Consider the following 13,275-nt stretch of genomic DNA (forward strand, 5'->3'; position numbering starts at 1 on the left):
GTTAATTGCGTCTCCGACATCACAACAACATCAACGGAAAACATCATAGGTCTTTTATTTCTTCCCCCTCAACTTTAATATCCTCTCCAAATCTCTCCTTGGTTTCCTTTACTGTTTGCTCAAGGTGCACACCAAATGACGTCAGTGATATGCTACAACCGTGTCTCACTTCCTTCTCAACTATAGCTCTCCTTTGATGCCCCTCGACTCTTGCAACTACTGTCTCGTTTCTGCATAAGTTGCAAATAGCCTTTCTCTTCCTGTATTTTACCACCACTGCCTTCAGAACTTCAAATAGAGTGTCTTAGTCAACATTTTCATTAGTCGACAACTGCTATAAATGTAGATTTGCCTTTTCTTAACCTGCCTTCTAAGATAAGTGCTAGGGTCAGTACTGCCTCAGGTGATCCTATACTTCTCCGGAATCCAAATTGATTTCTACTAGTTTTCCCATTCTTCTGTAAAGAATTCGTGTCAATATTTTACAACCCTGACTTATTAAATTCATAGTTCGGTAATATTCCTACCACTCAGAATCTGCCTCGTTTGGAAATGGGGTTGTCGCATACTTATAAGAATCCGGAAATAGTTTACTCTTCTCATATACCTTGTGTGCCAATCAGAGCAGCCTTGTCGTTGTTGTATTTACCAATGTTGTCAGTAGTTCTAAGGGAAAGTCGTTTACTCCAAGTGCTCTGTTTCGACTACGCCTTCCAGTGCTCTGACAAAATCCTCCTCGCAGTATCCTGTCCCTCATGTGACATTCATCTACTTCCTCTTCCTTCTTCATAATTTTTTTTGCAACTTCTTTTTGTTTGTACAGTGATTCTACACATTTGTTCCGACTTTCAGTCTTTGGTTCTCTGTTTCTTAGAACTCGCTTGCTTCCTGAGCTCTTGATTTTTATACACCTGCTTCTCTTTCTCAAAATTTGTCTGAATTTTTCAGTAACCCGCATCTATCTGTCTATTCATGCATGCTGCTACAGCCTTACATTTATCCTCTAGCCATTTTTGTTTTGCGTTTGGCACTTTCCCTCAATCTCATTTTTCCTGTATCATTTTTTGCATTTTCATATTTGCTCCTTTCCTCAGTTAAATCCAATAACTCGTGTGTCACCACGAATTTCACTTGATCTTGTCTTCTTCTTTATTCGATCCCTTACGGCCTTCACTATTTCACTCCTGAAAGAAACCCATTCGTCTTCTATTCCATTGCGATGTTTGATTCAATCGTTGTCGAATGTTCCTTTTGAAAGACACAATAAATTCTGGTTTTTCAATTCATCCAAGCCCCATCTCCATAATTTCCTACCTTTTTGCAATTTCTTCGGTTTTAGTCTGCAGGTCATAACCAATAAATTATAGAGTCCACATGTGACCGTGGAAATGTTTTGCAATATAAAATCTAGTTTGAAATCTCTGTCTTACGATTACTTAAACTATCTGAAACCTTCTGATGTCTGCTGGTCCCCTTTCCTTCACTATTCTTGAACTGAATGTTAGCAGTTATTAAACTCTGCTCTGTGCAAAATCCTAGCAGTTGGCTTCCCCTTTCATTCCTTTCATCAAGTCCATATTCATAAACAATTTTTCTATCTCTTCCCCTTGCAACTACAGAATTCCATTACCCAATCGCAATTAATGTTTGGCTCCCTTTAACTGCCTGAATAAATTATTTTAACTCACAATACGTTGCTTCAGTCTTGCTTTCTATAATCATCATCCTCCGAGTTCTGCCTGAGGGCAGAGGATGTAGCTCTATGTAGTCCTGTCATTTGCTACCCTCTTCGTTTTCTCGTAATTGTTTCCTATGTTTATACTATCCACCATCTGGTATTTTCTGCGTCTTCTCCTTCTTTCATTCACCCTTCCATAGCATCCATCAGTAAACAAGTGTCCCAGCCCGTTGTGTTTTCTATTCCTGATTACCTTAAAAATATCTGTCTCTTCCTTTCCCCCACTCTTCTCAACACCCCCTCATTTCCACTGTCTACTCATTTCACTTCTTCCATCCTCCTCCAAATCCACATCTCAAATGTTTCTATTCTTCTTTCTTCCTCGTTCCTCAGCATCCATGTCTCACCTCCATACAGTGCCACGTTCCATATAAAGCACTTCGCCAGTCTCTCCCTCACGTCCCTGTCCATGCACCCACCTGGAAACCTTCTTTTCTTATCAAACGCCTCCGTGTGAGAATTGCTATACGCGTTTTCACCTCCTTGTTGCATCTCATGTCTTCTGTAACTGTGCTTCCCAGATATCTGAAAGCAATAGCTTGGTCTGTATGTCCAGGTCTAACTTTAAAGTTGTTCTTACTTTTGGTGCACTTATCACCAGACAATCTATCTTCTTCTTATTAATTCTCATTGCGAATTCTTCGCAAGTCTAATTTCATTCTTTTAACATTCCAGTCATAATTCTTTCGCTCTTTACGAATAACATAGTATCATCCACAAATCGTATACATTCTATCCTCCTACCAAACCCGCATTTCTCTTTTTCGTTTCAAACATTTATCAATAATATGCTCGAAATATATGTTACACAGTACTGGGGAGGGACAGCAACCTTGCCTCGCCCCTCTTCCAATTGTGCTTTCCTCTGTCATCTCATTCCCAACCTGTTCTCATATTTTCTGCTGTAAGTATAGATTCTTAATCAGTCTTCTATCTTTCCAGTCTTTCTCCGAATTTCCACTAATGTATTCTACTGTACTCTATGAAAGGCGCTCTCTAAGTCAACGAAAACGATAAAAACTACTCCAGAATGAGATTTTCATTCTGCAGCGGAGTGTGCGCTGATATGAAACTTCCTTGCAGATTGAAACTGTGTGCCGGACCGAGACTCGAACTCGGAACCTTTGCCTTTTGCGGACAAGGTCTCTACCAACTGAGCTACCCAACCACGACTCACGCCCCGTCCTCACATCTTTACTTCCGCCAGTACCTCGTCTCCTACTTTCCAAACTTCACAGAAGCTCTCCTGCGAACCTTGCAGAACTAGTACTCCTGGAAGAAAGGATATTGCGGAGACATGGCTTAGCCACAGCCTGGGGGATGTTTCCAGAATGAGACTCACTCTGCAGCGGAGTGTGCGTTGATATGAAACTTCTTGGCAGATTAAAACTGTGTGCCGGACCGAGACTCGAGCGACTGTTCTTCTTTTAATGTATCCCTCACCTGTAATTATCAAGAGTCCAATTGGATCTCTTGTATGGTTCCCCTTTCCAGATCCATAGTTCCTCTTCAATGCTTTTTGCCAGTTTTCCGCGAGGTCTTCAATTTATCCCACTTGGTAGAACTTCTGCTCCATTATAAATCATACTTACGATTCTAAAATCCTCACTTGGAATATTCCTTTTAGCCTTGCGTTCTTTCTTTACAACTGGCATACCATGCTCATAATATTCGTACAGCTACTTGTCTCCAGTCGAGTCGTCCGCCTCCTTAGCTGACAAGGGGAAGGCCTCAGACACGGCCAACCGATTCGACTCAAATTTGGCACGTCGCTTGTGTACAACCTAGAACGAAGGACTCTAAGTTATTTTGTGTCAACACTCCTGGAATTTTGAGAAAATCACTCCTAAAGGTTATGACGAGCAATCGACTCAAAATTGGCGGGATCGGTAGATAATTGTAAATAGAGCACTTTTCATCATCAGGTATAGGGTCCGCAAACGCAAAATTTTCCAGAAATCGAGGAAAGAAACTTTTACAACTGCCGCTTCTGTGCCCTACGGTAAACGCCTTTCGCCGACAGCGCCGATAGCGCAATAGCCAAGGTAATTGGCTGGGAATTGGAAAACCCGCGTTGGAATCTCGAAGAAACGTAGCGGATGTTATTCTTTTCGTTTGTATTTTTCCATATCTCAATTAATAGGGATAGGAGGGCTAATAACGTAAGTAAATCAATAAGGAATGATAATAATACTTACCTTATTAACCCTCCTATCCCTATTAAGTGAGATATGGAAAAATACAAACGAAAAGAATAACATCCGCTAGGTTTCTTCGAGATTCGAACCCGGGTTCTCCAAGCCCCAGCCGGTTACCTTGGCCGTTGCGCTATCGGTGCTGTCGGCGAAAAGCGTTGACCATGTGGGTACAGAAGCGGCAGTTGTAAAAGTTTCTTACCTCGATTTTTGGAAAGGTATGCATTTTCGGACCCTGTACCTGAAGATGAACAATGCTCTATTTACAATTATCTATCGATTCCGCCAGTTTTGAGTCGATTGCTCGTCATAACCTTTAGGGGGGATTTTCTGAAAATTTCGGGGGTGTTGACCCAAAATATCTTAGATTCCTTCGTTTTAGGTTGTACACAAGCGACCTGTCAAATTTGAGCTGAATCGGTTGGCGGTGTCTGAGGCCTTCCCCTTGTGAGTGGTACCGTGCTTGCCTACTATTCAGCGGGCTCGGGTTCGATAAATGCAAATGTCGTGTGACTAGGGCCTCCCGTCGGGTCAAGTCTTTCGACTTGACGCCACTTCGGCTACTTGTGCATCGATGGGGATGAGATGATGATGATCAGGACAACACCTAGTCCCTGAGCAGAGAAAATCTCCGACCCAGCCGGGAATCCAATCCGGGCCCTTAGGATTGACAGTCTGTCGCGCTGACCATTCTGCTACCGGGCGCGGACTCGGGTTCGATTCCCGGCACAGTTGGAGATTTCCCCCGCCCGTGGAGAGGGTGTTGCGTTGTCCTCATCATCGCCTCATCATCACCGACATGCAAGTCGCCCAATGTATCGTCACCTGAAATAAGACTTGCAACGCGGCGGCCAACAGTGCCACACGACAATTTCATTGTTTTTTCCAGTCGAGTGCGGAACGGTGAGCGCTATACCGGTCCGTGACGCGACCCCCGTCCCGCTTGTGATAGCAGCTCGGCGTGCCCTGTTTTGCAGATCACGTGGTACCTGTTCCGTAACGGCAAGCCCCTGGGTCAGGACTTGCGGGCCATCGACATCCAGCGTGGGCGGGACCACGGGCTGGCCTCCTACAACGAGGCGCGCCACCACTGCTCGCTGCGCAAGGCGCACTCCTGGGAGGACTTCCTCGACGTCATCAGCGCAGAGGTGAGCGACCGCGGGCTGGCAGTTCCCCACATCTAGCACCAGCCCCTCACCACTTCCTGACTCCTTCCGTACAGTTACTCTTGAATTCTTTCCGCCGTAAAGACCAATCTGTGATGTCTCGGAATTACAGCCAGATGACATAGTATCTACATCTATATCCATACTCCGCAAGCCGCCTGACGGTGGGTGGCGGAGGGTACTTCGAGTACCTCTATCGGTTCTCCCATCTATTCCAGTCTCGTATAGTTCGTGGAAAGAAGGACTGTCGGTATCCCTCCGTGTGGGCTCTAATCTCTCTGATGTTATCCTCATGGTCTCTTCGCGAGATATACGTAGGAGGAAGCAATATACTGCTTGACTCCTCGGTGAAGGTATGTTCTCGAAACTTTAACAAAAGCCCGTACCGAGCTACTGAGCGTCTCTCTTGCAGAGTCTTCCACTGGAGTTTATCTATCATCTCCGTAACGCTTTCGCGATTACTAAATGATTCTGTAACGAAGCGCGCTGCTCTCCGTTGGATCTTCTCCATCTCTTCCATCAACCCAATACTACTAAACAACTGAAGCATTTGTAAACAAATAAGTGATCAGGTCCGGGTGAAATCCCAGTTCGGTGTTACAAACACTATTCTACAGCATTGGCCCCTTACTAGCTTGTATTTATCGCGACACACCAGTAAATAGAGCGCCTGTCCAAGTTTTGATTCGTACCACGCGCTGTGGCGTAGCTGTAAAAAGCACCAATACGAAGCAGATGTGTCGTAACATGTAGACTAGAGCTGTAAAACTACCACAGGCTACCGTAGACTATCATAAGTGTATACTGCGGTACTTCTCCTAGTAGCTTTGGTGAGTTAACATCGCACCTGCGTTACTTGCATGTTGGGTGTGTTGCATACCAGTCGGGCGTTACCTCACAACTAACGCTTTATTTACTTGCGCGACCAGTGTCTTATTAGACTCGTCTAAAAGCTGGAAGCGATGAATCATCTGGATACTGAGTGAGAATGTATAAAGAGCCGGGTAACCTACGGAACATTTTTGTTGTGCATACTCACCTTCATGTCTGTTACATAAGTATAAACAGTATTTATAGCAAAACTGAAATTGTCAATGTTGAATTCAGGTTCTACTGGAAAAGAGTTAATTTGTAAAAGTGAAAGCAAGGGATATTGCAGTACAAATAAAGAAAAAAATACAGATTTGCTATATAGTCAGAGAAAATACAATTTGCTCAACAAAGAGGTACCGTTAAAAATCCGCACAACAAAAACATATCACACATCGCTTCAGCACTTCGTGAAGATTATATAAAACATGTTTCCGTTATTCATGAACAAATTTTGCATCTGTCAAAAACAACAGGAAACTCTTGCAACAATATTTTACATATATACAACTTCTGACAATAAAGTTCGGTGAATGAAGTCAGAATGGTCGATCAGGCCACACTGGCGACTCACAACGCTGCACCTGCGTAAGGGCCGGTGTTGACAACCAGTGCCTACCGTAGTTCAAAAAATTCCTCTGAGCACTATGGGACTTAACATCTATGGTCATCAGTCCCCTAGAACTTAGAACTACTTAAACCTAACTAACCTAAGGACATCACACAACACCCAGCCATCACGAGGCAGAGAAAATCCCTGACCCCGCCGGGAATCGAACCCGGGAACCCGGCCGCGGGAAGCGAGAACGCTACCGCACGACCACGAGCTGCGGACTACCGTAGTTCAATTGAGCATCATGAGTGTTCCGTGTTAGACGTGTTGGACCAAGTGCTTGTTTAGTGCGATAGTTCTGATTTGAGAACAGGAAAACGAACGACAAAGGATCAATTTAAAGTTTTGTTTAAGCTTGGCAAGACACCGAAAGAAACGCGTGCAATGCTGGTACGTGTTTATGGGGATGAAGCACTGTCCATGAAGTGTGTGTACCAGTGGTTCGCCAGTTTTCGCGGACGCCGGAAAAGTTTTTCTGATAATCCCCGTAGCGGACGAGCGGTGACCGCAGTCAGTGACGAAAACATTGAAAAAGTGAGGACATTAATCACGAACGACCTTCGATTAACTGTGCGCATAATGGTGGATGAACTGCAAACGAACCGTGTATCTGTGCGGCAAATCCTTACCCAGGAGTTAGGGAAGAGGAAAATGTGTTGTCGTCTTGGGCAACATCACTTGACTGACGATCAGAAGCAGCCACGTTTATAGGCTTCACAGGATTTTGTCGAAACGGTGGATGCGATAACCAATTTCTTGAACCGTATTGTCACTGAGGATGAAATCTGGTGTCTACGGTACGACCCTGAAACGAAACGTCAAAGCATGGAATGGGGATCTACGTCAAAGGTCAGAGCCGAAAAAATCACGCATCAAAACGATGCTCAACACCTTTTTCGATAGTCGAGGCAGTATCAACAAGGAATTTCTACCTAAGGGAACGACAATGAATGCTGCACGGTACGTTGAAATTTTGGTCTGTTTTATACGAGAGTTGGAACTAATAGTGGCAACTATTTATTTACAGTTTGTACAAAATAGATACGTGTTTCAAAGTTTTACTGACCTTCAAAGTAGTCACCAGCATTGTGTATATCCCGTTGCCAGAGATGTGGAAGTCGTACGATACTCTTAGCAGTGCCAATTGTGTTGAAAGTTCGAGCGGTGCGGTCTATTGTCCGACGAATTTGTAGCAGTTCTGAATCGAATGCCGTGAAGTGTTTCCTTCAGTTTAGAAATCGAGTTGAACTCACGAGGGCTTAAGTCAGGGGAGTGCAGTAGGTGGTATAGCAGTTAGCAGCCCCATCAGTCAAACAAATCAGTAACAGCTTGCACTGTACGTGCTTGAGCATTGTCCTGCGAAATGATGGTCAGGTCCTGCAGAAAGTGTCATCACTTCTGTCTATAAGCTATTCGAAGTTTGTGTTCCAAAAATGAACAGCAGACACTTAACTTATGTAGGCGTTGCCAACCGAAGCGCCATATTCTGCCTGTTTATATATCTCTGTACTTGAATACGCAACCCTATACCAGTTTCTTTGGCGCTTCAGTGTATTATGATGTGAAAGTTTCAATTCTATAATCATCAAAATATCCAATTTAGACTCCTCTATTGTCTGAATAATTGCGGCCCTATACAGGGTGGTCCATGGATCGTGACGAGGCCAAATATCTCACGAAATAAGCGCCAAACGAAAAAACTAGGAAGAACGAAACTTGTCTAGCTTGAAGGGGGAAACCAGATGACGCTATGGTTGGCGCTGTCATAGGTCAAACTGATATTAAGTCCGTTTTTTTAAACAGGAACCCCCATTTTTATTACATATTCGTGTAGTACGCAAAGAAAGATGAGTGTTTTAGTTGGACCACTTTTTCCGCTTTGTGATAGATGGCGCTGTAATAGTCACAAACATACGGCTCACAATTTTAGACGAACAGTTGGTAACAGGCAGGTTTTTTAAATTAAAATACAGAACGTAGGTACGATTGAACATTTTATTTCGGTTGTTCCAAATGATCAAAATGATATCCGTCAACCTCATTGCATTTGGCAATACGTGTAACGACATTCCTCTCAACAGCGAGTAGTTCGCCTTCCGTAATGTTCGCACATGCATTGCCAATGAGCTGACGCATGTTGTCAGGCGTTGTTGGTGGATCACGATAGTGAATATCCTTCAACCTTTCCCACAGAAAGAAAACCGGGGACGTCAGATCCGGTGAACGAGCGGGCCACGGTATGGTGCTTCGACGACCAATCCACCTGTCTTGAAATAAGCTTTTCAATGCCGCTTCAACCGCACGCGAGCTATGTGCCCGACATCCATCATGTTGGAAGTACATCGCCATTCTGTCATGCAGTGAAACATCTTGTAGTAACATCGGTAGAACATTACGTAGGATATCAGCATACATTCCACCATTTAGATTGCCGTCGATAAAATGGGGGCCAATTATCCTTCCTCCCGTACTGCCGCGCCATACATTAACCCGCCAAGGTCGCTGATGTTCCACTTGTCGCAGCCATCGTGGATTTTCCGTTGCCCAGTAGTGCATATTATGCGGTTTACGTTACCTCTGTTGGTGAATGACGCTTCGTCGCTAAATAGAACGCGTGCAAAAAATCTGTCATCGTCCCGTAACTTCTCTTGTGCCCAGTGGCAGAAATGTACACGACGTTCAAAGTCGTCGCCGTGCAATTCCTGGTGCACAGAAATATGGCACGGATGCAATCGACGTTGATGTAGCATTCTCAACACCGACATTTTTGAGATTCCTGATTTTCGCTCAATTTGTCTGCCAATGTGCGGATTAGCCGCGACAGCAGCTAGTCTCATACTTAACTTTAATCCGTTAATGATGAACGTCGCTCTTGACGGTACATGATTCACAATATTATCAGTTCAGAATACATTCTTGAAGAATATGGCGCTTTGCTAGGTCGTAGGAAATGACGTAGCTGAAAGCTATGCTAAACTGTCGTCTCGGCAAATGATAGCGTATGTAGACAGTGAACCATCGCTAGCAAAGTCGGCTGTACCACTGGGGCGAGTGCTAGGGAGTCTCTCTAGACTAGACCTGCCGTGTGGCGGCGCTCGGTCTGCAATCACTGACAGTGGCGACACGCGGGTCCGACGTATACTAACGGACCGCGGCCGATTTAAAGGCTACCACCCAGCAAGCGTGGTGTCTGGCGGTGAACCACACCTGACACTTGGATGATGTCGTCCAGGATACCGAGCAGCATCCATAGCACACGGCCGTTGGGCATTTTGATCACAATAGCCATACATCAACACGATATCGACCTTTTCCGCAATTGGTAAACGGTCCATTTTAACACGGGTAATGTATCACGAAGCAAATACCGTCCGCACTGGCGGAATGTTACATGATACCACGTGCTTATACGTTTGTGACTATTACAGCGCCATCTATCACAAAGCGAAAAAAGTGGTCCAACTAAAACATACATATTTCTTTACGTACTACACGAATATGTAATAAAAATGGGGGTTCCTATTTAAAAAAACGCAGTTGATATCCGTTTGACCTATGGCCATCTAGCGAGCCAACCATAGCGCCATCTGGTTTCCCCCCTTCAAGCTAGACGAGTTTCGTTCTTTGTAGTTTTCTTCGTTTGATGCTTATTTCGCGAGATATTTGGCCCGGTCACGATCAATGGACCACCCTGTAGTTCAGGGACACAGAGCATGACAGTCTTGAAGTCCGAGCACTGACGTACACCACTGTAACCAACAGATCACTTCTTGGTGCTCTCAGATGAGGGACTGTAATGAGGCTTTGTGGTGTTCAGAACGTGGAGAAGCTGTCCAAGCTGTACGAGCACCCGGACGACGTGGACCTGACGGTGGGCGGCTCTCTGGAGGTGCACGTGCGGGGCGCGCTGGCCGGACCCACGTTCGTCTGCATCATGGCCGAGCAGTTCCGGAGGACGCGCCAGGGCGACCGCTTCTTCTACGACTTCAAGCACGCCGGATTCACACCAGGTACGTCACTACACATTCCAACTCCTACTGGACAAAACGGGTCTACCAGGTGTACCGCTACGAAATGAGCCTCAAGATACAAATGTGTCGATAGGGAACACTCGACGTGAACGAGCCTTAATTTTTATTTTGTTTGGTTGGTATGACATCTGTCAAAGATATTTAGTATACATGAAGTCAAGGAACAAACAACATCATATGTTTCCATCGTGTTAACAATGTCGAATTTTGTACCAGAAAGTGATGTTTTGCGGAAAGCATTAAGTTTTTGTTTTCATTTGAAAAAAAAAAGTGGTGCAGAGTCGCATCGAATGCTTGTCGAGGCATATGATGATCATGCTCTATCAGAAGCAACATGCAAAAGATGGTTTCAACAGTTCAGAAATAATGATTTTGATGTAAGAAATGAAGAACGAGGAAGACCACCAAAAAAGTTCGAAGATGCCGAATTGCAAGCAATATTGGATGAAGATGATATTTTGAGTCAGAAGCAAATGTCAGCAATGCTAAATGTTGCACAACAAACAGTTTCTGACCGTTTCAAAGCTATGGGAAAGATCTAAAAGTGTGGAAAATGAGTGCCACATGAATTAAATGAAAGACAGATGGAAAACCGAAAAACCACTTGTCAAATTTTGCTTAAAAGACATGAAAGAAAATCAATTTTGCATCGAATTGTTACTGGCGATGAAAATAGATTTATTTTAAGAATCCTAAGCGGGAAAAATGATGGATTAATCCGGGAAAACCATCAACATCGACTGCAAAACCAGATCTATTCGGCAAGAAGACAATTAATTCTCTATGTTTGGTGGGGTCAGAAAGGTGTGGTGTATCATGAGCTTCTAAAACCCGGTGAAACTGTGAATACTAATCGCTATAGACAACAAATGATCAATCTGAACTATGCATTGATTGAAAAAAGACCAGAATGGGCCAGAAGACATGGCAAAGTAATTGTTTTACACGACACTGGACCTGCACACAAAGCAAAACTGGTTCAGGATACAATCAAAACACTTGGCTGGGAGCTGCTACCCCACCCGCCGTATTCACCAGACTTGGCCCCTTCCAACTACCATTTGTTTTAATCAATGGGACACGCATTGGCTGAGGAACACTTCTATTCATACGAAGAAATCGAAAATTGGGTGGCTGATTAGTTTGCTTCAAAAGACGAACATTTCTATTGGCGTGGTGTCCACAAACTGCCAGAGAGGTGGTCAAAACGTATAGAAAGCAATGGTCAGTACTTTGAATAAAATATTTTTACTTTTCAATTCAAAATTAGTGTTTCATTTTCACAAAAAAACGCTTATTTCATACCGGTACATCTGGTATTCCCCCCTACTCCACTGATTTTCGTTCCCGTCACGCCTCATGAATGTCAGTCCAGTGTGATAACCACTCTGCTGACATTGCTCGGTATTCTGCGTAATACAGGGTCAGTCACTAACTACTGCCACCTAGAACAACTCCGAAAATATGATAGGAGCTGAAATATTCGTAGGACAAAAGTTGCATCGGACAACGGGATCCATAATATGACGTTGGTTTTTTGCTGCTAGGTGCGGTCGCTTCAGAGATATTTTATAAGAGAGACGGGGCCCCTCCACGCCCGCACCAACGTGGTGACCAAACCAAAAGTTCTACTGTCACCTCCGTCAACATGTTAGTTATTTAATAGGTGGATCACAGGATGCTGGGCTGTGATGTTATCCGTGCATCTGGGTAAGACAACGCATTAACACGATCCATCAGTGGACGGAACGCGAATGAGGGTAGCAATTTGAAGAGTAGAGGGAAAAAAGTGCCAAGGCTCGTGCCGTGGGAAAAAAACCTCTGCGACAGTGGGATGGGTAGTAAGAGCAGTAGTGGCTTACTAGCTGAGATAGTTTATGCAAGGTTGGGTTTGTTAGTATGGGTATCATGCATCATTACCGTAGCAGGCAATAGCGATGTATCCCGGTTTGCTGCAGCCGCTTCATTCCTGGAACAGTCAGGATCGTTATATAGTAGTTGGAGATCGGCCATCGATCATCTCACCGTGTGGGGGGGGGGGGGGGGGGGTGGAGCTTGTCTGCATGCAGTGTACGGTACGGCTTCCCTGCGTGGTGCCAGTTATTCGGCAAACGGATATCAAGTAATGGTGGCTGATTAACAGGGGCTCACCTGTACCGTTGTGTTTATATTAAGGTCAACTTTGATTTTTTAAATGGGATGCTATAGTTTGGTACTTATTTTTTTATAGCGGCTATAGGGACGAAACCAATTATGTGTAAATGTGTAACAGTAACGTCTTTGAAGGTCAACGAAGGTCACAAAGGTGACAAGAACGTCCACTTGCAGAAGGTGTTCGAAGTGATGACCACTGGTATAAATGCAGTGTTGCAATCTTCTTATCATGGATTGAGTGGTATTCCTTATCACTTCGGCTCTTAACGAAGCACATGCTCTGACAATCCCCTCTCGGATATCTTCAGGAGTAGTTGGAACGTCTTTATAAACAATGTCTTTTTACGAATCCCCGCAAGAAAAAATCCAGAGGCGTCAAGTCTGGCGAACGAGCCGGCCACGACACATCTCCTCCGCGTCCAATCCAACGATTTGGGAATTGTCTCTGCAACTCATTTCTAGCCATCAGCGGAAAATGTGCCGGACACCCATCATGTTGATACCACAT

General features: G+C 44.4%; 1 protein-coding gene across 1 annotated transcript in view; it reads left to right on the forward strand.

Annotated features, from left to right (window-relative positions):
• Positions 1-13,275, forward strand: part of LOC126428299 (peroxidase-like) — a 261,029-nt gene that overhangs the window by 239,558 nt on the left and 8,196 nt on the right. Inside the window, exons 12-13 of the mRNA XM_050090222.1 lie at positions 4,911-5,081; positions 10,400-10,592. Of these exons, the coding sequence (XP_049946179.1) occupies positions 4,911-5,081; positions 10,400-10,592 (364 nt within the window). The remainder of the gene's footprint in view (positions 1-4,910; positions 5,082-10,399; positions 10,593-13,275) is intronic.

The sequence above is a fragment of the Schistocerca serialis genome, chromosome 12, assembly GCF_023864345.2.
Source record: "Schistocerca serialis cubense isolate TAMUIC-IGC-003099 chromosome 12, iqSchSeri2.2, whole genome shotgun sequence".
Taxonomy (NCBI): domain Eukaryota; kingdom Metazoa; phylum Arthropoda; class Insecta; order Orthoptera; family Acrididae; genus Schistocerca; species Schistocerca serialis.